This window comes from Cetorhinus maximus, chromosome 15 (genome assembly GCF_964194155.1).
Source record: "Cetorhinus maximus chromosome 15, sCetMax3.hap1.1, whole genome shotgun sequence".
NCBI lineage: Eukaryota > Metazoa > Chordata > Chondrichthyes > Lamniformes > Cetorhinidae > Cetorhinus > Cetorhinus maximus.
The window spans coordinates 94,900,293-94,925,289 of NC_135893.1; the positions used below are offsets into that span (position 1 = coordinate 94,900,293).

Consider the following 24,997-nt stretch of genomic DNA (forward strand, 5'->3'; position numbering starts at 1 on the left):
AGAATAATAATATTTCAATTGCTGTTTCTCAGTATTCTTCATAAAGGAATGTATAATAAGTCTTTAACAGTACAAATATCACAACAAAAAGTCACTCCATAAATTTTTTTTACTAACTACTGTACAGTTTGAGAGTTTAGTTTTACAAAAGTGTTCCCATTTTACAAATCTCCTCGCTCATATCCGGCAGGAGTATGCATGTGTTCCATTAAAATAATTACCGTCAGCCTCTTTCTTTGCTACTAAGACGTTCCTGCACAGAGTTCAAAAAACAGATACACACAGAGTCAATTCATGAGTACCACATATAAACAACAGGTGAATGCCAACTTACAGAGCAATACTGGAATCAAGGGGCTCGACCTTCTCCTCAGTGTCTTGAACCGCAAATCGCGCCATTTCCTGGCTTCACAATCCCAACCCTGTCATGTCCTCCCATTCCCACCATATTTTTGGCTCCGATAGACATCGACGGGCAAGGTTTGGGTATGACGCCTCCCTAGGCAAGCCCGAGGCAGTGACAGAGGCATGCGGGTGTCAAGGTGGGTTGGTTAGAAGGCCTGCCTCTGTTTACTGGCACCTTGGCCCAGTTCAATTCAGGGTTGTTAGGCCTTCTAAGCCCTCAATTCTCATCCCCCTCACTCCCCCACCCACCCGCCATGCCCCCTTCAAGACTCAAATCCCCATGTTCCCTGCATGCCCCCTCATATCCACAATGCTCTTCCACCTAGCCATCTGTTCAAACTGCTTCTTTGGATACAGTTGCCAGATGGCATCAATATGAATGGTTGTCTGACCTCCAAGGATGACTAATGGACTCAGCTCAGCAGGAGTCTCTTTACACAGCTTGAATGGGGGTGCTAGCATTGTTTGATTGACATATTTATTGCCCGATAATAAGTTATTCTTTCTTTGATGTGGTTTTTCAATGCCTATTTGTTTATTTGGACAAGATTAAGAGATGTGAAGTGGATTAAAGGCTTTGTCATTGGTACTATGAATGACTATCGTTGATTGACACTTTTATGAGGTTGTAAGATGAGCATTGTTTTTCAAAAGAGATATTGAAAGCCTCTTTGCTTATTGTGTCAGTTTCAGTAGCATTTCAAAGACTTGCCAATGGCTCATTGGTCCTGTATTTAGTGGATACGGGGAGATTGGGTAAGGAGGATGCAGGAAACATGAAAGGGACACAGGTATAAATGAATGGGACACTAGGGGACAAGTTATATGAGGGGGCATGGAGATATGAGGGGGCATGGAGATATGGAGGGGTCATGGGGAATATGAGGGGGCATGGGAGATATGAGTGGCATTGGCAAGTGCTTTTAAACTTACCTGTCCACACAGTCCCAATCCACAGCAGGCTTTCCCCAAGGTTCACAAGCTGACTTACCTGGCACGGTTCCCACAGGCTTCAGGAATCCACCTGCCAACTCGAAAATACCAAAAGGCAGGGAATTTGAATTTCCAGATGGGATTTATAATGCAAACTGGACGGCACTTTAAGTGAATGTCGGGTCGCAATCTGCCATAATACCCACCCCGATGAAAATGGTTGGGCGCAGGGATTGTAAGGGGAATTCAAAATTGCGGCCCCGCACACCTCCACTTTGCCGCCCCCAATTCGGGATTGCTTCGAGTCGGGAGACAAGGATTCTGCCCAGGGTGTTTTGCAGATGTAGATTATTTTTAAAATTTAACCGCAGTTACAAAAGAATTGGGGCACTCAGCTTGCAGTTAACAGAGCATTTACCATCTCCTTTGAAGTACAAGACTGACTGAAGTCTATTAAGCCACGTGTGGTAATTATGGCCTTATTTAGTGTGTAATATACCTTTAAGAATAATGTTTGTTAAGGAAGACCACATGATCTTTAGTACCCAATAGGAGAGTAGCGTGGGCTACCCTCTGTAGTTAGTAGTGTAGAGATGGGGCTTGAAGTGAAAGGACCCATGTAGTTGCTGCTGAGTACCTTTATAAATAAACTTAAAGTTCCCACCTAAGGAGTATCTGCTGATCAACTCTATCAATAGCACCAACTTGACCACCTCTCACAACAAACTGGCAACAGGATCCATAGGATCCAACACCACAAAAGCTGCAAAAAGTGCTAACTTTAAAATTAAGGGTATAAACGTCACAGGCACCAACGCAATTAAAACTGTTACTACTCCTGAAATTATATTAGCCACGGCAGAGCACAGAAAGCCCAAAGGTAGGTGGAAGCAGGAATAACGACACCAAATACATGACTCCACTAAGGTAAATAAATAGCAAACGGAGAAGAAAATAGCTTGATGTTGATTTTAACTCCTGGATCTCATTAAATGGCTGACTTCCTGTCTGTGGTGGTATGTGCCACCAGGGACCTTGGGAAAAGGTTTCCCAGCACTGAGGTTAATGGTCAAGGAGGAAGGCAGATGGAGCCAGTTGGGGATTGCAGTAGACGGATAGGGATTGAAGCCCAGGCTAGGGAAGTTCCAAAGTTTCTTTGTGAGCCCTGGAAGAGCACCTCACAATGGCTTTCCCATTCAGTAACAACGAGAGACCCAGAGAGAACCTGTGGAATTTCGTGGTCACTATGTCCATTGTTGTTTATAGATACGCAGGCTGGGATTTCATTGTCTCTTCGATGATGGGCTGGGAGCTACGCGAGTAGACCGGCAAAATGGTGCAGGAAGGCGACAGGGGAGTGCTTGCTGGACTCACACCATCATGCCGTTTGGCCAGCGGCAAAATGATTGGCAGTTCAGCTGCCCACACAGCAGTGAATTGAGTTATTTACATGGAAAATTAAGGGCCTCTTCCCATCTCCATGGGCATTTGCCCAGGTCGGGGGGTGGCCCACAGACGCATGGGGAAACTGCCCAGCAACACCTGGCAGCCTCCCAGCAAGCTCCATAAAAGAGCCCCCTCCCCATCCCCCACCGGCAGCAAATAGCTGCCCCAGCGGCTACTGTGCCACATGTGCACTGTGAACCAACCCCCCCACCCCCCCTCCCTGATTGCTGGGGCCTTCCTGCCTGGGCCTGGCATCCCCCAGCCCCACTTACCCCGCTTCTACCTTGATCACTGAGGCACCCTCTTCTACAGCTGCAGCCTCAGCAATGGCCACCACTAGTGGTGGCGCTGCTGAGTTGCCGTTCCTCTGATCGAGCCAAGTGTTCTTGAAGGTGGAACACCAGCCTTAATTGGACGGTGGCCTCAGCAGCAATCACTTAATTGTCCACCAGCAGAACTGTGCCTCTTTGGGGTCCCCCCATCAACTGAAGCAGGGTCGCCTCCTGCTTTCGGCTCCAAATACAGGACTTCTGCACAAAGTCAAGCCCATAGAAGCCCAAAATAGTCAGACACAGAATGAGGCCATTCAGTCCATCGGGTCGGTGCTGGTTCTTTCAAAAACAACCCAGTTAGCTCCACTGCCCCCAGCTCTTTCCCCATATCGCTGCACATTTTTCTCCTTCAAGTATTTATCCAATTCCTTTCTGAATGCCATTCTTGAACCTATTTCCACAACTCGATCAGGCAATGATTCCAAATCCTAACCACTCATTGTGCCGCCTCAGCTTTTTGCCAATCGCCTTAAATCTGTGCCCTCTGTTTATTGACCCTTCAGTCATTGTTAACAGTTACTCGTTTTTTTACTTCATCTTAACCCTTTATGGTTTTAAACCCCTCTATCAAAACTTTCCTTAACCTTTACTTCTCTAAGGAGAACAGCCCCAGCTTCTCCAGTATTCACATGACTGCAATCCTTTCACAAATTTGCAACAAATTTACATTCTTTCAAAGCACAAAAAGCCAGTGGGAAAAGTGATTCAACCACGGCTAACAAGAGAAGTGAAGGGTTCTATCACATCAAAGGGAGAGGCATATAAAGTTGCCAAAAAATGTAGTTAGCCTGAGGACTGGGAGCATTTTAAAATTCAACAAAAAAGAGAAACAAGAAATTGATAAAGAGAAAATAGAATATGAAATTAAACGAGCAAGGAACACAAAAACAGACTGTAAAGCTTCTATTGTTATGTTAAAAGGGAAAGGTTAGTCAAGACAAATGAGGGCCCATTACAGGCAGAGACAGGATAATTTATAATAGGTAATAAGGAAATGGCAGAGAAACTAGACGAAAGCTTACTGTCTGTCTTCATGGAGGAAGATTCAAGAAACCTCCCTGAAATATTGGGGAGCCACGGGATGAGTGAGATTGAGTATCTGAAAGAAATTAGTATTCGTAAAAAAAGTAATGCTGGAGAAATTACTGGGGCTGACAGTTGATAAATCCCCTGGATTTGATGATCTCCATCCCAGGGTGTTGGAAGAGGTGGCTGTAGAGAGAATGGATGCATTGACGATCATCTTTCAAAATCCTATCGATTCTGGAACAGTGAATGCAAATTGATAGGTGGAAAATGTGACCCCGCTATTTAAGAAAGGAGAGAGAGAGAGAAAACAGGGAACTACACTCCTGTTAGCCTGACATCGGTGGTAAAGAAAATGTTAGAATCTATGCTTAAAGGATGTGACAACAGGACATTTAGAAAATAATAGTGAGATTGAGCAGAGTGAGCATGCATTTATGAAAGGGAAATCATGTATGACAAACCAGTTGGAGCTTTTTAAGGACATTACTAACACGATAGACAAAGGAGAGCCAGTGGATGCCGTGTATTTGGATTTTCAGAAGGCTTTTGATAAGGTCCCACACAGGAGCTTAGTAAACAAAATTAGAGCTCATGAGATTGGGGGAAATATACTAGTATGGATTGAGAATTGGTTAACAGACAGAAAACAGAGACCAGGAATAAGTGGATCATTCTCTCAGGATGGTCGGCAATGACTGGTGGGGGTACTGCAAGGATTAGTACTGGGACCCTAGCTGTTCACAGTTTATATCAATGATTTGGATGAGGGGACCAAATGCAATATTTCCAAGTTTGCTGATGACATAAATAATTGGTGAGAATGTGAGTTATGAGGAGGCTTCAAGGAGATTGTGAGTGGGCAAAAACATGGCAGATGGAATACGATGTGGAAAAATATAGTGTGGAATATAATGTGGAAAAATGTCAAATTATCCACTTTGGAAGGAAAAACAGAAATGCACAGTATTTCTTAAATAGGAAGAGATTGGGAAATGTTGATGTCCAAAAAGACCTGAGTGCCCTTGTTCATAAGTCACTGAAGGCTAACATGTAGGTGCAACAAGCAATTAGGAAGGCAAATGTTATGTTAACTTTTATTGCAAGGGGGGTGCTGCTTTGGGCTGCATTAGAGTGCTTAAATTGAAGTTTGGTGAGAGAGGGACTTTTAAGAGTTAATTTCCATCCACAGCCTAAACTTTCTTTAATTTAGCAACCAACTAAAAGTTGCTCTTAGGTTTGGAGAAGGTGCGTTTTAGTCCAGCTTTAAGACAGGGGTTACATAAGCTCTGTTTGCAGCTGCAGTGAATAAATTAGTAAATTAGTTAAATGGCTTAAACAGGTTTTCAGAAGCTAGTTCAGACAGCATAAAAGCAAGCTATCTGCAGTGCTGCTTTTGCATTAGAGTACTTAAGATGGAGTTTGGTGAGAGAGGGAGTTCAGCAAAGAAGGAAGGAGGGATCCTTTCATTTTCTACCTTTTCTCACTCAGAAGAGCAGTGCCCTTGGTAAGTAGGACCTGGTGAGTATTTCTTCTGTCCTTAATATTCTCTAAGCTAGAGGAAGTAAAAGTGAAGGGTGTAATTTATGGGTAAGACATGGCAGGGTAGCTCGGTCATGTGGAATGCTCCTCCTGTGCAATGTGGGAAGTCATGGGCATCTCCAGTGTCCAGGGCAACCATGCACGCAGGAAATCTCTCCAGCTGCAGCTGCTCGAAATCTGCATTTTGGAGCTGGAGCTGCGGCTGGAGTCATTGTGGAGCATCCGCAGGGATAAGATCTTCATGGATAGCACATACAGTGAGGTGGTCACGCCACAGGTAAAGAGTACACAGACAGAAGCAATAGGCAAGTAGTACAGGATTCCCAGTACCAGATTTTCCATTTTGGATACTGCTGGGGGAAATGGTTTCTTGGGGAATGCAGCAACAGCTAAGTCTGTGGCATCATGAGTGTCTCAGCTGCATGTGGGCGGGGGCAGGGACAGGGGTGGGAGGGCTGAAAAAAAGTGGGAAAGCAATATAGATAGGGGATTCTCTCATAAGGGAAACAGATAGATAAATGTTCCTGTGGCCACAGATGTGACACCAGGATGGTATGTTGCCTCCCTGGTGCCAGGGTCAAGGATGTCACTGAGCAGTTGCAGGACATTCTGAAGGGGGATGGTGAACAGCCAGAGGTCATGGTCCATATCAGTACCAACAACATAAGCAAAAAGAGGAATGAGGTCCTGCAAGCAGAATATAGTGAGCTAGGAAATAAATTAAAAAGCAGAACCTTAAAGGTAGTAATCTCAGGATTACTCTGCCACGTGTTAGTGAGATGAGGAATAGGAGAATAGACCAGATGAATGCGGGATGGGACAGATGGTGTTGGAAGGAGGGATTTAGATTCCTGAGGCATTGGCACTGATTCTGGGGATGATGGGACCTGTACAAGCTGGGCAAGTTGTACCCCAGCAGGACCAGGACCAGTATCCTCACAGGGGTATTTTCTAGATTGACAGGGGGATGGGAACCCGAGTGAGGAGACACAAGAGAGGGAAACAAAGATAGGAATGAAAGACAGGAAAGTAGAAAGCAAAAGTGGAAAGCAGAGGAAACAAGGGCTAATAGCAATAGGGCCATTGTACAAAAAAAGGTGTAAAAATATTAAAAAGACCCCTCTAAAGGCACTGTATTTCAATGCATAGAGCATTCGCAATAAAGTAGATGAATTAACAGCGCAAATAGATGTAAATGAGCACAATATGATTGCGATTATGGAGGTATGGCTCAGGGTGACCAACGCTGGGCACTGAATGTCAAAGGGTGCTCGATATTTAGGAAGGACAGGCAAAAAGGAAAAGGAGGTGGCGTGGTGTTATTAGTTAAGGATGAAATCAGTGCAGTAGTGAGAGGGGATATTGGCTCAGAAAATCTAGATTTAGAATCAGTCTGGGTGGAGCTAAGAAGCAACAAGGAGCAGAAAAAAATAGTAGGAGTTGTCTAGATGTCTCTAAACAGTAGTGGTAAGGTAGAGGATGGCATTAAACAAGAAATTAAAGATGCATGTAACAAGGGTGCTCCAGTAATCAGGGGTAACTTTACATATAGACTGGGCAAACCAAATTAGCAATAATATAAAAGCAAAATACTGTGGATGCTGGAAATCTGAAATAAAAGCAGAAAATGCTGGAAAAACTCAGTAGGTCTGACAGCATCTGTGGAGAGAGAAGCAGAGTTAATGTTTTGAGTCTTTATGGCCCTTCTTCACAGTATTAGCAATAATACTTTGGCAAATGAATTTCTGGAGTGTGTACAAGATGCTTTTTTAGACCAGTATGTTGAGGGACTGACTAGGGAACAGGCTATCCTAGATTTGTAATTGTGCAATGAGAAGGGGTAAGTTAATAACCTTGTTGTGCAGGGTCCTTAAGGGAACAGTGACCATAACATGATAGAATTCTTCATTTGGATGGAAAGTCAAGTAGCCCAATCTGAAACTAGCGTCCTAAATCTAAACAAAGGAAATTACAAAGGTATGAGGTGTGATTTGGCTAAGATAGATTGGGGAACTTCATTAAAAGTCATGACAGTGGATAGGCAATGGTTAATATTTAAGAAACGAATATATGCATTGCAACAGTTATACATTCCTTTCTGGTGCAAAAACACATCAGGAAAAGCAGCCCAACCATGGCTAATGAAAGAAATTAAGGATGGTATGAGATCCAAAGAGGAGTTATATAAAGTTGCTAGAAAAAGTAGCAAGACTGAGGATTGGGAGCAGTTTAGAATTCAACAAAGGAGGACCAAGAAATTGATTAACAGGGGAAAAATAGAGTATGAGAGTAAACTTGCAAGGAACATGAAAGAGAACTGTAAAAGCTTCTATAAGTATGCAAAAAGAAAAAGATTAGTGAAGACAAATGTAGGTCCCTTACAGTCCGAAATGGGAGAATTTATAACAGAGAACAAGGAAATGGCAGAGCAATTAAACAATTACTTTAGTTCTGTCTTTGCGGAGGAAGACACAAATAACTTCCCAGAAATACTAGGGAACCAAGGGTCTAGTGATCAGGAAGAATTGAAGGAAATCAGTATTAGTGAAAAAAATAGTGCTGGAGAAATTAATGGGACTGAAAGCCAATAAATTGCCAAGGCCTGATAATCTACATCCCAGAGTACTAAAGGAGGTGACCATGGAAATAATGGATGTATTGGTTGTCATCTTCCAAAATTCTGTAGATCCTAGAACAGTCCTGGGAGATTGGAGGGTGGCAAATGTATCCTCACTATTTAAAAAAGGAGGGAGGGAGAAATCAGCGAGTTCTAGGCTGGTTAGCCTAACATCAGTAGGAGGGAAAATGCTGGAGTCTATTATAAAGGATGTGATATCAGGACACTGAGAAAATATCAATGGGATTAGACAAAGTCAACATGGATTTATGAAAGGTAAATCATGTTTGACAAACCTACTGGAGTTTTTTGAGGACGTGACTAGCAGAATAGATAAGGGAGAACCAGTGGATGTGGTGTATTTGGATTTTCAGAAGGCTTTTGATAAAGTCCTACATAAGAGGTTAGTGTGCAAAATTAAAGCACATGGGATTGGGAGTATTATATTGGCATGGATTGAGAATTGGTGAGCAGACAGGAAACAGAAGGAATAAATGGGTCTTTTTTGGAGCGGCGGGCAGTGACTAATGGGTACCACAGGGATCAGTGCTTGGGCCCCAGCTATTCACAATATATATCAATGATTTGGATGGGGGAACCAAATGTAATATCTCCAAGTTTGCTGACAACACGAAACTTGGTGGGAATGAGAGTGGTGAAGAGGCTTCAAGGCGATTTAGACAAGTTGAGTAAGTGGGCAAATAAATGGCAGATGCAGTATAACATGGATAAGTGTGAGGTTATCCACTTTGGTATGAAAAGCAGAATGGCAGAGTAATATTTAAATGGTGATTGATTGGGAAATCTTGATGCACAAAGGGACCTGGGTGTCCTTGTACACCAATCACTGAAAGCAAGCATGCAGGTGCAGCAAGCAATTAAAAAGACAAATGGTATGTTGGCCTTCATTGCGAGATGACTTGAGTACAGGAGAAAGGATGTCTTACTGCAGCCGTACAGGGCCTTGGTGACACCTGGAGTATTGTGTAGTTTTGGTCTCCTTACCCAAGAAAGGATATACTTGCCATTGAGGGAGGGCAGCAAAGGTTCACCAGACGGATTCGTGGGATGGCAGGATTGTCGTATGAGGAGAGATTGGTATGACTAGGCCTGTATTTACTGCAGTTTAAAAGAATGAGAGGGGATCTCATTGAAACATAAAGAATTCTGACAGGGATGGACAGACTGGATGTAGGGAGGATATTTCCTCTGGCTGGGTCTAGAACAAGGGGTCACAATCTCAGGATATGGGGTAGGCTATTTAGGACTGAGATGAGGAGAAACTTCTTCACTCAGAGGGTGATGAACCTGTGGAATTCTCTACCACAGAAAGGCTGTGGAGGCCAAGTCACTGAATGTATTAAGAAGGAAATAGATAGATTTCTAGACACTAAAGGCATCAAGGGGCATGGAGGGAGAGCGTGAGCATGGCATTGAGATAGAGGATCAGTCATGATCATATTGAATGGCAGAGCAGGCTCGAAGGGCTGGATGACCTACTCCTGCTCCTATTTTCTATATTTCTATGTTTTATTTGAGTAAGGAGTAAGGAAGTCTTGCTGCAGTTGTGTAGAGACTTTGGAGACCACACCTGGCGTATTGTGTGCAGTTTTGGTCTCCTTACCTGAGGAAGGATATACTGGCCACATAAGGACTGCAACAAAGGTTCACTAGGGCAATCCAAGGGCTGGTGGGATTGTCCTATGAGAAGAGATTGAGGAGACTGGGCCTGTATTCTCTAGAGTTTAGAAGAATGAGAAGTGATCTCATTGAAGCATAGAAAATTCTTACAGGGCTTGACAGGGTGGATGCAAGAAGGATGCTTCCCCTGGTTGGTGGGTTTGGAGCTAGGGGGCATACTCCCAGAATAAGAGGTAGACCATTTAGGACTGAGATGAGGAGGAATTTCTTCACTGAGAGGATGGTAAATCTTTGGAATTCTCTACTCCAGGGGGCTGTGGAAGCTCAGTCATCGAGCATATTCAAAGCAGAGGCCGATAGATTTCGAGATACCAATGACATCAAGGGACACGGGGATAGTGTGGGAAGATGGCGTTGGGGTAGAAGATCAGCCATGATCTAGTTAAACAACGGAGCAGGCTAGAGGGGCCAAAAGGCATACACCCACTCCTATGTTCATGATTGGCACTATTCCAGTAAAACCACATCTGTTCCCTCTCTTGTCCTTCCTAAAGTGTGGTGCTCAGAATTAGACACAATACCCCAGCTGGGACTGAGCTAGTTTTTTTATTTAGGTTTAGTATGACTTTCTGTTTTTTATACTCTATGCCTCTATTTATAAAACCCAGGATACTATATCCATTATTACCCATTTTGATAACCTGTCCAGCCACCTTCAAAGATTCAATTGAAATAACTATTTTTCCCCAGGTGGTTACTATGCACCAGTTCCTCCTATGTATGCTCCTTATGGACCTCCATCTCCATCACACTTTGGTTCCACGCAACCCCCTCAAAACTTCACTCCAGCTGGAACATCAGGTAAGAAAACTCCTCGAGTGTTGGTTTATGATGGGTTCAGGCTGGGTTTCTGGATATGGTCGTTCCTCGCAAAAAAAACACAACCTGCCAAATGACCTCTTCAGGATGCAGTCGTACTGACAGCATGTTCCTTCATTTATCCACCCTCGCCTTTGAATCAGAGGGTTGTGGGTTCATGTCCCACTCCCGGAAACCAAGAACTGTGATTGTACTCGAAAGAGTTGCAATCTGTGACTGTTGATAACTCGAAAGAGTTTCCTTCATTTATTCATAATAGGCAGGGTACAGACCGTACTCAACCAGCCCACCCTTGCAAAACTCAAAACAAAACACCTACTGGTAGATGTGATTCTGTGATTGGGCAGCACTTGCTGGACAATCCACAGTGTGCTAATAGCTAAACTAATAACCAGTTTAAGGGAATCAGTTGAGCTCATAATGTGGCTCACTTACACTTGCTAGAAGTGACATACTTTCATACCCAGGGACATGCTCACTGCAAACAAAAGGAATATGTTCAAGCCTTGCGCCTTTGAAGCTTGCAGAGCATATAGTTCCCCATTGCTTTCTCCATGACATCACCTTTGCCAATCAGTGTCGACTTGCCAACCAATCAGCACTTTATTCTCCTGTAGTATAAATTGTGGTGATTGTTTGAAATTTGGCATTCTTGCATTTGTCCTGCTGAGCGCAAGGAAAGCTTCGGCAGCTTGACTCTCCTTTTTTCAGCAATATTGAGGGCGAAACAAAGGATGGAACCCAATTTCAAAATTGTTATTCTTGTATTCCACAAGGTAGGATGCTAAACTGAAGACCCGTCTGCCCTCCCAAGTGGATGTAAATGTCCCATAGCACTATTCAAAGAGGAAGGGAATGAAACAAATAGTCTGGTTAATGTCAGGACAGTCTGTGGAATATTGCTGTGTGCAAATTGACTGTTGCATTTTTTTATTTATTCATTTGTGGGGTGAGAGCATTTCTGGAAAGGCCAGCTTTTATTGCCCATCCCTAATTGCCCTTGAAAAGATGGTGGCGAGCCACTTTTTATGAACCGCTGCAGTTCACGCTTTGCAGGTACTCCCACAGTTCTGTTAGGCAGAGAAGTTCCTGGATTTTGAGCCAGTGAGGATGAAGGAATGGTGATTCATTTCCCAAGTCGGGATGATTTGGAGGGGTACTTGCTCATGGTGGTGCTACCCTTGTTCTTCTTAGTGGTAGCATTCACAGGTTTGAGAGTTGCTGCTCAAAGGAGCTTTGGCAGATTTCTGCAGTGCATCTTCTGGATGGTACACATTACTGCCACAAGTTGCCAGTGATGGAGGGAGTGAGTGCTTAAGGTGGCGTTTGGGATGCCAGTCAAGTGGGCTGCTTCGTCCTGGTTGATATTGAACTTCCTGTGTATTGTTGGAGCTGCACTCATCCAAGAAAGTGGAGAGTATTCCATCACAATCTTGCTGTGTGCCTTGTTGATGGTGGAAAGACTTTGCAGAGTTTGAACATGAATTCCCAGCCTCTGACCTGCTGTTGTAGCCACTGTATTCACATGGCTTGTCCAGTTCAGCTTCAGGTCAATGGTAACCCCCAAGATGTTGACGGTGGGGGATTCAACAATGGTAATGCCATTGAATGTCAAGGGGAGATGGTTGAATTCTCTCTTGTTGGAGATGATCATTGCCTGTGTGGCACGAATGTTACTTGCTACTTGTCAGCCCAAGCCCGAATGTTGTCCAGGTCTTGCTGCATTTGGACATGGACTGCTTCAGTATCTGAGGAGTCACAAATGGTGCTGAACATTGTGCGATCATCAGCGAACATCGCCACTTCCGACGTTATGATGGAAGGAAGATAATTAATGAAGCAGCTGAAGATAGCTGGCCCTTGGACACTGCTCTGAGGAACTCCTGCAACAATGTTCTTGAGGTTGAGATGATTTGTCTTCAACCATCACAACTTTCTTCCTTTGTGCTTGGTATGACTTGTCTGGATGATGAGTATTTGGCTTGATTCTGTACTTGCTTAATGTCCATCCACATAGGGGAATTAACTTCAACTGAGGAAAAACAGGCACTAGCAGCTCAGCTGCCCATTATACAACCAACCTGATTAACTTCAGTGGAATGGAATATCAGGCAGGTGTATTAAGGAGGCTGATCTGCTGTTGCCCCTGTTGGGCAAAGTTGAATGTTAGCAGGAATCACTAGATAGCGATCAGAAGTAGGAATTCTGACTAATTTCCTCCTCTCCCACCCACCCAGGCCATGCATCCTGAGGCTAACTGTAGTATGCCCACCTTGGCTGAGATCACCTAAATTTGGGCACAGCAAGCTCCCACAAATAGCGATAAGATAATGACCCAGTGAATCTGTCTTTTAGGTGATAATTGAGAGATAAATATCGGTCATGAGAAAAAATATTCTGCTCTTGTTTGAATGGTGCCATGGGATATTTTACACCCACCTGAGGGGCAGATTAGGACTTGGCTTAATGTCTTGCTCAAAAGACAGGGAGGTCTTGTGGGACAGAGGGTAGCATCCCTGCCGCTGACTGAGAAGCTCTGGGTTCAAGTCCCACTTCAGTATTTAATGGCCAAGGAATGTGCATTCGTAAGGTGGCCAAACAGGTTCATTATCAACCTGCAAATCCTTCCAGGATGCAATTGGCAGGTGGTAAGAGTGGGAGAGATTCCTGGTCAGCCATATGATAGGACAAAATTTAGAGCCTCGATAATCACCATCCACAGCTCCAGACTACAACATGCCTGTAAAAGTGCATGTTGCCACAGCAACTTGGACTCCCTGAGTGAACTGTGACATGTCACCACCACCCCCAAAAGACAGAACTGCACTCCCTCAGTACTGCACTGGATTAGCAGCTTGGGTTAAACGTTCAAATTTCTGTAGTAGGACTTGAACCCACAATCCTCTGACTCAGATGTGAGAGTGACAACTGACTCTGAGCAGCATATCCCCCTAAGTCAGCAAGTTAGAACAATGGTCTCTTTGCACAAAGTCCTTGGAACAAAGGGAGCTCATCAATCAATGGCTTTAATAAATTTATAGGTCTAATCTCACTGCTGTATTGTGGATGTATCACATTTCTATTTTCACCTATTTATCACGGGAAGGAGGAAGGTGCTCATTTCATATTAATGCTGAGAACAGAATATTATCCAAATGCCTGAAAAAGTGAATTCATTTTTCTAAGCGTGTTCAGCGCAACTGCTGCATCTATGCCAATGTTTAGCTTACACTGTGGCAAAGCACAAGTGATTGATAAAATAAACTCATCAAAAGTTGTTCAATCTTATCATGAATTCCTCCGCTAAAATTCGGAACAAGCAATGACAAGGCATCTGCCCAACACTGATAGACCAGGGACTGTTCATTTAAGAGGAGCAGGTGGGTATCCAACATTGAACTAACCCTGCTGTACTCCACCTCAGCGCACAGATGAACTCTCAGTCCGCTGTCATAGAACCATAAGCACAGAAGGAGGGCATTCAGCCGGTTGTGCCTATCACAGCTCTTTGAAAGAGCAACTAATTAGACCCCAATCCCCTGCTATATCCCCCTAACCCTATAAAAAAAAATTTACCTTTCAAGTCTATATCAGATTCCCTTTTGGAAGTTACTATTGAATCTGCTTCCACTACCCTTTCAGGCAGTGCATTCCAGATCATAGCAAGCTGCTGCATTAAAATAAACTCTCCTCGCCTCACAATTGGTGCTTTCGCCAATTATCTTAAAACTGTGTCCTCTGCTTGTTGACCCTCCTGCCAGTGAAAACACTTTCTCCTCATTTATGCAACAACTTGTATTTATATAACGCCTTTAACATGGTAAAATGTTCCAAGGTGCTTTTGCAGGTGCATAATCAAATAAAATTTGGTCCCGAGCCACATACAGGGCTATTAGGGCTGATGACCAAATGCTTGGTCAAATAGGTAGATTTTAGTGAAGCAGGAAAGAGAAGAATAGAGAGGGGGAGATTTCCAGAGCTTAGGGCCTTGGCAGTTTAAGGCACAGCCACCAATGGGGAATCGATTAATATCGGGGATGCTCAAAAGACCAGAATTAGAGGAGCGCAGATATCTTGTTAGGATTGTGGGGCTGAAAGAAATGATAAAGGGATAGAGAGAGGCAAGGTTGTACAGAGATTTGAAGACAAGGGTGAGAATTTGAGGCATTGCTTAATTAGGCACCAATACAGCTCTGCAAGCACAGGGGTGTTGGGTCAATGGGACTTTTTATGAGTTAGGAATTGAGTAAAAGAGTTTTGAATGACCAAGTTTACGAAGGATCGAAGATCAAAGCTCCTTATAATTTTGAACAGGAACTTTCTATACATCCTGTGCATAATTGCTTATTTCAAGCAAAATTATGAATTATTTTGGTTTCGCCTATGAATGCTTATTTTCACCTTCACCTTATTCAGGCTACACACAGCCCCCTCCTATGGCCTCTGCAGCTGGAATGCCAGGTATGAAAGTCTCTTTCTCTTTACTTACAAAAACAGTCAGGGTAAGAAGGGTAGAGGCTTAAAACAGGTAAAAGAGAGGGAAACAAGAGGGGTGGCGTCCAATAAAAGAAAGTAAGAATTAAATTTATATAGCACTTTTCGGGACCTCAGGCTGTCCCAAAGCACTTTATAGCCCTTCATGCTGGTGCAGGCATGAGCGTTTTATAATTTTTTTTTTAAAAAAGAACTGTATTCCTTTTAAATTGGACCCTGATGGCTGCCGAGGGCTGACCTTGCAACTTCGAAAATCTAGCAAGTTTTCTGGAAAGTTCAAAATTGGATTATAATGGCAGGGGTCTCTCTTGAATGGACATGCCTAAACAGTACCTTCTGTGGAATTTCACACCAGTTATTGTCAAAGCTTACTCCAAAACACAGGGACAATAAACTCCCGGACTCTGTGACTCTGGGTCTGCTATGTAACCAACAAGGACTATCAAATCTGAGTATCCACAATGAATTGCTAAAGACCACTATCTACCTTCTATTGTATACCAATAGCTTTTGACCATGTGACTGAAACTCCTTCTTCACCATTGTATCAAAGGCCATTCATCATGTGATTGAAACTGCTCTCCGATTTGGAAATCCTTTTATCCAAAAACTGAGAGACCGGGCAGTCTGCAGAACGTTAGCAACAACATCACAGCTGCAAAGAAAGGCCATGTCATCTTGCCTTCTCAAAGCTTGTGAGGCTTTAAAGACTTTAAGCAACCTCCAACCTGTTTGAACAATTCAAAGTTCACCTGTAAGAAATTGGACCTCTGGTTGTAACAGCCATTAGGGCCTGCCTACAGTCTTTACTTCAAAGGAACCCTGCAGTTAATCTGGGTTTGACCCCAGCCATCTAAATTTACCTGAACTTCAATTCCAAAGTGGGAAAAGCTCCTTCCTTCACTGGACTCTCAATGGCATATGGATTGTTAATTATTCTGTTTAGCTTAATACTTGTACAAATGTACTACCTTCTTTAATTATATCTTTCTTGGGTGTGCGCGTTGCGTGATTGACATAGCGATAGACCTTTCCGGGGTGAGTGTGTGAATAAATAACACTCCTCAATTTAAATCCATGAAAGTCTGCTGCTGGTGACTTTAAATTGGCAGCATGCTAACGGGCAGTTTGGGAACACACACCAGTCTTATCAAAATTAAACTGCACTAATTACCATCAGAAAGGAAAAGGAATTGGGGGTGATCAGTTTATCTCTCTCTCCAGTCCATAACAAACCAATTAGTGCAGAACAAGTTCCCACAAACCGAAATGTGATAATGATCAGATAATCTGCTTTCGTGATGTTGGCCGAGGAGGTAATGGTTGGCCAGATCCTAAAAGGAGTCTACCAACATTCTATTGTGAACTCAGTGTCAACCAGCACCCCTCTTCTGGCAGTCCCTGGGCCCAGTGATAGCAGCAGTGAAACCAGTGGGTCGTGGGTCCTTCCACCCTATCAGTACTTACATGAAGTTGGGTGGGTGGGTGGGTGGGTGGGGGTGGTGGCGAGGGGGCTCAGGGGTCAGAAGGCATACATTGCTGTGGCTGTGGAAGAAAAATTAAGGTCAACAATAATAGGGGGCAACAATGCACTGTAGACCTCTTCACCTGACTTTCCTTCATTTTCTACCCATATGTTGCCTGATTTTTGGGAGTAAATCCAGCCCATAGCATTAATGGTATGTTCATTCTATTATTAAAATACACAGGTCAAGGGTATTATTTAAGTACTTGGAGCACTTATAAAGAGAGACTGCTGTGACACCAGGTTACTGGGTAGGAGGCAGACATATGTAATGCTGAATTCTGTAAATAAACCAACTAGCATGATAAGGATTTGTGTCTAGCTTCATACGTCACCGTCTGGCTTGGGATCCATTTATCACAGTTCACTTTATTTGAACTTTTTGCATCATTACTTACTTGATTTGAATGCTGCTTTTCTTCTCTAGGTGGTTTCTATTCTTCAGCTCCTCCAATGTTTACCAATTACTCATCTCCATTGACCAGCCCTGATCAGCCCAGTCCCACTACTGCAGGAACATTATGTAAGAAAGCCTCTCAGATTTTACATTATAAAAGGGATTGTACATTTTGGGATTTTTATTGCTAACTATTCCCTTGATTTAACTATCACTGGCTACTGCCCTCCACCCCCACTTCCCTTAAGCAGATCACAAAGCCCTACAACTACTGTGACTACTGTGAGTTTTTACCTGTTTCATACCTAGGGACAAACGTGGTGAAACACTTGTATTGTATTTGGCTTACTGGGATAGATCATGCACTGCCATGTGATCTCTTCACCTTTGGATGGGATATTATTCCATCTCAGCGTAGAATGAGGAAGCTTATTAAACATTAAATAAGTAAATGGAATCTTAGCCACCCTGAAGTTGAACTCTGGTTGTCCAAAGGTGAAGCTCCCCCCTCCCCACTCTATCTACCCTGTAGCGATCCATCTATATCATTTGATTCCCCTTTGTCTTCTGGCATGCCTTTGGTATGAACATAATGCAAGACCGTTGGAGCCTTTCTAATCTGACTTACAAGGGCACGTTTCTTGGCACCTAGTAGAATTTAGCTGCTTTCCTTCAGTAATTTTCTCATTATCCATAGATTAATTTGCTTACTGTTAATGATGTTACTTTCTATAGCCTCACAACCACAGGTTTAAACACTCCGCATTATAATCTAATCTATTCCGTTGCTCATTCTTGGTGAAGTTTATATTATAATTAGGGGCAGGCAAAGCCTTATTCTTCTAGTTTAACTCATTCCATTCCGTCTTGCCGATTATGAGGAATGCCTCATCAGGGTGCCCTCGGCAGCCTGACTGCACAAAGCGCATGTCTGTGCTTCTAATAAGGTAGCGAGCTCCATTCTCCCATATTATATATTTTATTGGTGTAAAAATATACAATAGGCTAACTGTTTTGCATTAACTGATACGACTCATTCTGTTGTTTGATGCAAAAACGGTCATTCAGAACAAATTTTTTCTCTCTAACAAATGTAAAGTAGCGAACATACATTGAGATAAATGACTGATATCTTGACATAAAATGGCCGATAAAATATATATATTTCCAGGGCTCAGTGGGGGATCTGTGTGAAGTCTCCCAATCAGCTGTTCATAGTTGCATCAAACTGGTGTTCAGGTGTGCATTAACTTTCATTCATTACTGTACGAATGATGCCAGCCAGGCTGAGCGAGCCAGAGGTTTTGCAGCGATTGCTGAGTTCCCCCACATCCAGGGTGCCATCGACTGCACACATGTGGCTGTCAAGGCGCCAGTGGGTGAGCCGGGAGTCTTCATCAACAGGAAGGGATTCCACTCCAGGAACGTGCAGGAATTGTGTGATCACAATATGCAGCAAGTCTGTGCAAGGTACCCTGGCAGCTCCCATGACATGTCATTAATTTAAGTCAGGATGCTGTCATGTGCATGCCAGGCACCCTGGTGAGACAACAGAGATTTGCATCATGGTGCTCTCAACTTTTGATGATCAACGGGGACTCCAGTTTCGAGGCTCACATCACTATAGAGACTACACTAGATTGGTTGCAATAACTGACATTCTCACCTCAGTGCACTGCAATCTTATCTTCGTCTGGCACCCCAACCTCACTGCAGTCGGTTGACCGAGGTGCACTCTGCCTGCCGAGCTCCAGTGCCTCCTGTTCATAGCGCGTGAGGATTAGGTGTGGGGGTCCCCCGCCAGTCCGTGACCTCTCAATATTGTTATGGCTCCGCTTCTCCTGAAAGGAAAGAGGAGCATTGATTAGTCCCCTCTCTACCTGCAGCGCTATTGCAGCCTGGCCAACCCCACCTGAGGAACATCTTGCAGGGCTCACCTGATTCGTGGCCCTTGAGCTGCAAGGCACTCAGCCCAAGCAGCCAGGGCTCACCCCTTTTGCCAGCTCCGGCATCATTGGCAGTTGCCGTTCACACTCTAATACCCCTGAGGTCCACTGTTCTGCACACTGACCCATGCCAACACAGTACTCACCCTTCCCGATCTCAGCAGATCGTTGAAGCACTTCCGGCACTGCACCCATGTGCACCTCACCACGTCGTGGCTGCTGACCCTGGATGCTACCTCCTCCCAGGCCTTTTTGGTGAGGTGCAGGGGCCTCCTTCTCCCATCCCTGGGGACAAGGGTTTCCCTCCTGGCTGCTACCTCCTCCAGGAGGGCTGTGAGGCACCCGTCGGAGAAACGCCCCGCCAACCTTCCCTCCTCCCGCCTGTCGTGTCCAACCGCACCAGAATCCATGGAGAGTTCAGCATCCTTCCGTGGCAGAACCTTCCGGGGGCTGCCTGGGCCACTTTTGAATCAGCCGCTGGGTCGCTATTGGATCGGGCCGACATCATGCCCCGGCCCCCGCCCGCCCCTTCATGGAGCTTCCCCAGGCGCCTTTCACGCTGGGCGGGCCCTAATTGGTCCGTCAGCGTGAAATCACGGTCCGTTCCCGATCGCGGGCAGCGGTCACCTTCCCGACCGCGGGCAGCGGTCACCTTCCCGACCTCCGCCGGCACCTCCACCCCCACCAAGCCCGCCCACCAAGAGGAAAATTCTGCCCAAGTTAGTACTGGTGACTCAATAGGCAGGACAAATTGATCAGCTGCTTTATCTCACAATAAGTGAACATACACTGATCAAATTCACCTAACAATCAGTAGAAGTTATCTTCACATAATGATAATAAAGTAAATAACATGCCACAGTTCCCCATGTAAGTGGGTTATCCGATTTGACATATGCAAGACATCTTTTAACTGTTCTGACCGCAATTTTAGCTTTGAGTCTGTTGACAGCTTTTACCACTCACTCTGTAAAAGACTGACTGCTCTCGCAGCCTTCCTGTTTCAAAAAGCCTCTCTCTATTTCTCTATTCACGGGCAGACAAGGATGAACAGACTTTCCAACACAATGGGTGTGGGATGCTCTTCAATTATATAAATAAGCTAATGAATAATTTGCTGTTTCGTCCTAAGCAAAACAACTTTTATTTAGTATCGTAATCGTTTTTATCTGTGCTTTTTAATAAAAATGTGATAATACGTGGTGCCTAAAACCATTAAAAATAGCTTAATTTCGAACTGTCGCTGTAAAAAAATTATTTTTAAAAATGCTGAAATAAAACACTGGGTAACTCACAATTTCACAAATATTAAAAACAGGGATTTTGAAATACTTTACTCTGGCAGAAAGCAAAACATAGTTTAGTTTATCTGTGTACTTTAGTATCGATTTCAATTAGATTTCTTTTCCAGCTGATTTCAGCCCAACCATTTCTTCAATCCCTGATCATTATTCAGCTCCGTTGAGCTCTGACTCTGAGCTGCCCAGTCAGAGTACTTCTGCAGCTAAAAACACAGGTATGTAAACACTTTGGTTACACTTTAATTACAGGAACAAAGGGCAGCATTTTCCGGTCTGCGAGCGGGAGCGTAAAATGACGCTGGATGATGTCGGGCAGGCATCCCGATGTCACCCAGCGTCATTTAGATTTTCAGTTCGGCGGGCGCGCAGCCAACTCAACGGCCTATTAAGGCCATTATAAAAAGTAATTAAAGTGATTAATGGACCTGCCGTCCAACCTTAAGGTTGGCGGGCAGGCGAAAAGCCCAGGCAGCCTTCCGAAAAAGCATGAAACCTCACCTATGGGCGGGATGAGGTTTCATGAGGGATTTAAAATGTTTGGGAAATTTTTAAATAAAAGTAATGGACATGTCCCAGCTCATGTGACAGTGTTACATCAGGGTACATGTCAGGAATATTTTTTCTTACCTTCAATAAATTTTTAAAACTTCAACTGATCTCCCTGAGGCAGCACTGTGCCTCAGGGAGATCTGTGCGCTCTTCCGCACGCATGCGCACAGACCTGCTCAGGGAATCCCCACCCCCGCCCGAATTGGGAGCGCATAGCACTTCCGGGCGGATGTCACACTGGGTGCGCCGATCAGGAACCCACCCGCTCCCGCACAAATCCCCCCCCCCCCCCCCCCGCCACAAAAGGGGGGAAAATGCTGCCCAAACAGGAGTTAAGGTTCAGTCAGCATAGAATTTGCACCTGAAGCTCTCAGCTAAATAAGGTGGATCAGTGAGAGAGCAGGCACTCCCCGTTAGCCATGAAGAAACTCTACACATGGAACTAAATTTCTTAATAAATTGATCTGGAGCTCTCATAACTGTGGCAACGGGTTTCTGTAGTTCAGACACACAGTCTATATAAAACAGGAGCTAGCTTATGGTCCATGGCATCTTGTGTTTTTTTTTTATTTCCAGTTCTGCCTAGATATCCAACATTTTGTTTCCTCTTACAACAAAGGAACACAGACGTTGTTACTCGGATCCACGCCTGTTGGTGAAGTTAAAGCAAAGACACAGCTGCTTTCTTTGCTGGAGAGAGTTTGTTTATGACGTAGCTCACAGTCAACACTACTCCCAACCCCCAGTGTCCCAGCTATCCCCATTCATAGGTGTACAAATACCCATCACCTGTTTAACAATGTAGTTGCCATTTAAACCGCAACATTGTAATTAAAAAAAGACATTGACAGACATCAGGGCCTGATCCACATGCAGCAAGTAACTGTGATTTTTGGGTTGCTGCAAGATGCAGATTGTAGGTTTCAGAATATAGTTTTCGGCGGATAAAAGACAAGATGAGAATGATCAACAAAGGGGATTTGTGACTGTAAATAAACCATTTCCTAATTGCTGTCTGTCTTTTGCAGGGAAACAGTTGCCCAAATCGTAGGTCGATGTTACCAGAGCCTGCACACAGTGACTGATCTTTGGCACGCTGGCATGGTGGGATTTGTAGCACAGTCGCTTCACCATTACCCTTGAAATAAGTTGCAAATGAAAGGACAGACTGCAAACCGCAAGGCAAAGATGCCGATTGTGGTCTTGGACATGCCCGTCTAAAGTGGCGACGGACACACTGAAGCAATTAATAAAGATCGGCACTTGCGAACTAGCTTCTAACTCCCTTAACTTTATGAGCACACGCGCACAGACAAAAAACCGACGGACAGAAAAAGACCAGCTGGCTCACCAAATCTGGCCAGAGTGCAATTGAGCAACACATTCCCCTAGGCTACTAGCAACTACTTCCTACGAAATATAAGAACCATAGAAAAGAACTCTTGCTAAATCAGAGAGAGAAAAAAATCTGCAAAATTCCTCTGACCCTTGAAGGTGATCAAAATAATTTCCAGGAAATCACATTTGAGGCACATCAGCCAACATCCCAACTGCATGATCCGATCAGAACCAGGAACTCATTCAGCTCGCTTTTGAACGATTGCAACAAATCACAATCACTGGACAACCCAACAACGTATCCCAAAGTCAATGAACTTCTGAAAAGGAGACTATCTCGTTACGTCCGTCCTAAGATCTTTGTTTATGTAACAGTTACACGTGTCTCTTGGTTCTCCTTTTCCCAACAAATTCAACCAGCCTATCCGCATGAACACAATCTAATCACTTCATTATTTTGAATTACTCAATCAAAGCCCTAATGTCAATGCTTTACTCGAGCTAAAGGGCCCAACTCCTTAAATCTATGATGGTAACTAAGAGCCTTTAAAGCCATCAATCTAGTATCCCTCCTCTGAATCCTTTTAGACCATAAGACGTAGGAGCAGAAATTAGGCCATTCGGCCCATCAAACTTTTCAGGTTCTCAACATCACCCACTTTGAGGGGGCCGACTACGCACATAGTATGAGGCCTAACGAAGGTCTTGTACTAAGGCAAAATAGTGTTTTTCATTTTATATTGAATAGCCCTAGCAATTAGGTATCCAAATACTCTATTTGTTCTTGTAGCCAATTTGTTATCACCTATTTCGCAGTATCACACAAAGTCAAACTTACCCCCAGTGTGTGCTCAAATTGAAAACTGCCTCCAGAATATCCAATACCCACATCAAGGTAATCACATCTTCTCAACCCCCGGGGTTACACTGTAAAGTGATTTGAGGCAGCCCAAGTTTGTGAATATACAAACATGCGAACATATGACTTAGGAGGAGTAGGCCATTCGGCCCCTAGAGCCTGCTCCGCCGTTCAATAACGTCATGGCTGCTCTGATTGTAACTTCAACCCCACATTCCTGCCTACCCGCGATAACCCGATAACTTTCGCTCCCTTGCTTATCAAAATTCTACCTAGCTCAGCCTTAAAAATATTCAAAGACTTTCTTCCTCACCACACAGTGGAAGCAGAGTTCCAACGACTCACGACCCTCGGAGAAAAAAGTTCTCCTCACTTCTGTTTTAAATGAGCGAGCCGTTATTTTTAAACAGTGACCCTTAGTTCTAGATTCATCCTCTCCACACCCTTCCTGTCAAAACCCCCAGGATCTTATATATTTCAATCAAATCACCTCTTACTCTTCTAAACTCCAGAGGGTTTCAAGCCTAACCTGTCCAACCTTTCCTCATAAGACAACTCGCCCATTCCTGGTATTTGTCTAGTAAACCATCTCTGAACTGCTTCTAATCCATTTACATCCTTCCTTAAATAAGGAGACCAATTCTGTGCACGGTGCTGTAGTTGTAGTCTCACCAGTGCCCCGTACAACTGAAGCATAACCTCAAATCCACCCGCAATAAACAATAACATTCCACTAGCTTTAATTACTTGCTGTGCCTGCATACTTAACTTTTGTGATTCATGCACTAAGACAACCAGATCCCTTTGCATCTCAGAGTTCTGCAATCTCTCACCATTTTTAGATAATATATTTTTTTTTGTTCCTCTTGAAAAAATGGACAATTTCACATCTGCCCACCTTATACTCCATTTACCAGATCTTTGCCCACTCACTTAACCTATGTCCCTTTGTAGCCTCCTTAAGCCCTCTTCACAACTTACTTTCCTACCTATCTTTGTGTCATAAAGATATTTATGCTTAAATTTGAAACAACAAGCCAAAACAAAAGGACAGCCATGATAAACAATTCCCAAAAGGTGACACTGGCAAAGAACAACAACAACAACATGTATTTATATAGCGCTTTTAATGGAAGGAAATGCGCCAAGGCGCTTCTCAGGGGCATTATGAAACAAAATATGACACCGAGCCACACAAGGAGTTTTAGGTCAGATGACTGAAAGCTTGGTCAAAGAGGTGGCTTCTAAAGAATGTATTAACAGAGGAAACGAGAGAGAGAGGCAGAGAAGTGTAGGGAGGGAATTGCAGAGCTTGAGAACTAGGCAACTGAAGGCACATCCACTAATGGTGCAGCTATCAAAACCCAGGTGCTCAAGAGGCCAGAATTGGGGGAGCACAGATATCTGGGATGGTTATGGGGCTGGAGGACATCACAGAGATAGGGAGAGATGAGGCAATGGAGGGACTGAAAGCAAGGATGAGAATTTTAAAATCAAGGTGTTCCTTGACCGGGAGGCAACTTGGCTCAGGAAAAAAATGAGTACAGAATCAACCTGTGTTAACAATACCAAAATCTGCAGGTCACTTTGCGTCAGGATGTTATGAAGGGAAGAGCCAGCATATGTTTACCCAAATGCTGTCCAGTAGCTCTGGACCAGAATACGAAAGCCCAATGATAGTTAGCAAACAATTCACAAATGTTTATATCAAATTATAAAAATAAGTTTATGCTCTACTTTTCCATAAAGTTCAGAACAAGATATCAG

At 43.9% G+C, this 24,997-nt stretch overlaps 2 protein-coding genes across 4 annotated transcripts in view; one reads left to right on the forward strand and one right to left on the reverse strand.

Annotated features, from left to right (window-relative positions):
- The window catches only part of ccdc78 (coiled-coil domain containing 78), a 128,790-nt gene that overhangs the window by 93,414 nt on the left and 10,379 nt on the right, over positions 1 to 24,997 (reverse strand). The gene's annotated exons all lie outside the window — the stretch shown is intronic.
- On the forward strand, positions 1,923 to 22,305 carry LOC144691259 (uncharacterized). Its single transcript, XM_078559306.1, has 6 exons — positions 1,923 to 2,218; positions 10,693 to 10,803; positions 15,238 to 15,282; positions 17,268 to 17,363; positions 20,595 to 20,699; positions 22,062 to 22,305. The coding sequence occupies exons 2-6, from the start codon at positions 10,719 to 10,721 to the stop codon at positions 22,082 to 22,084; spliced, it is 354 nt and encodes a 117-aa protein (XP_078415432.1). The 5' UTR covers positions 1,923 to 2,218; positions 10,693 to 10,718; the 3' UTR covers positions 22,085 to 22,305.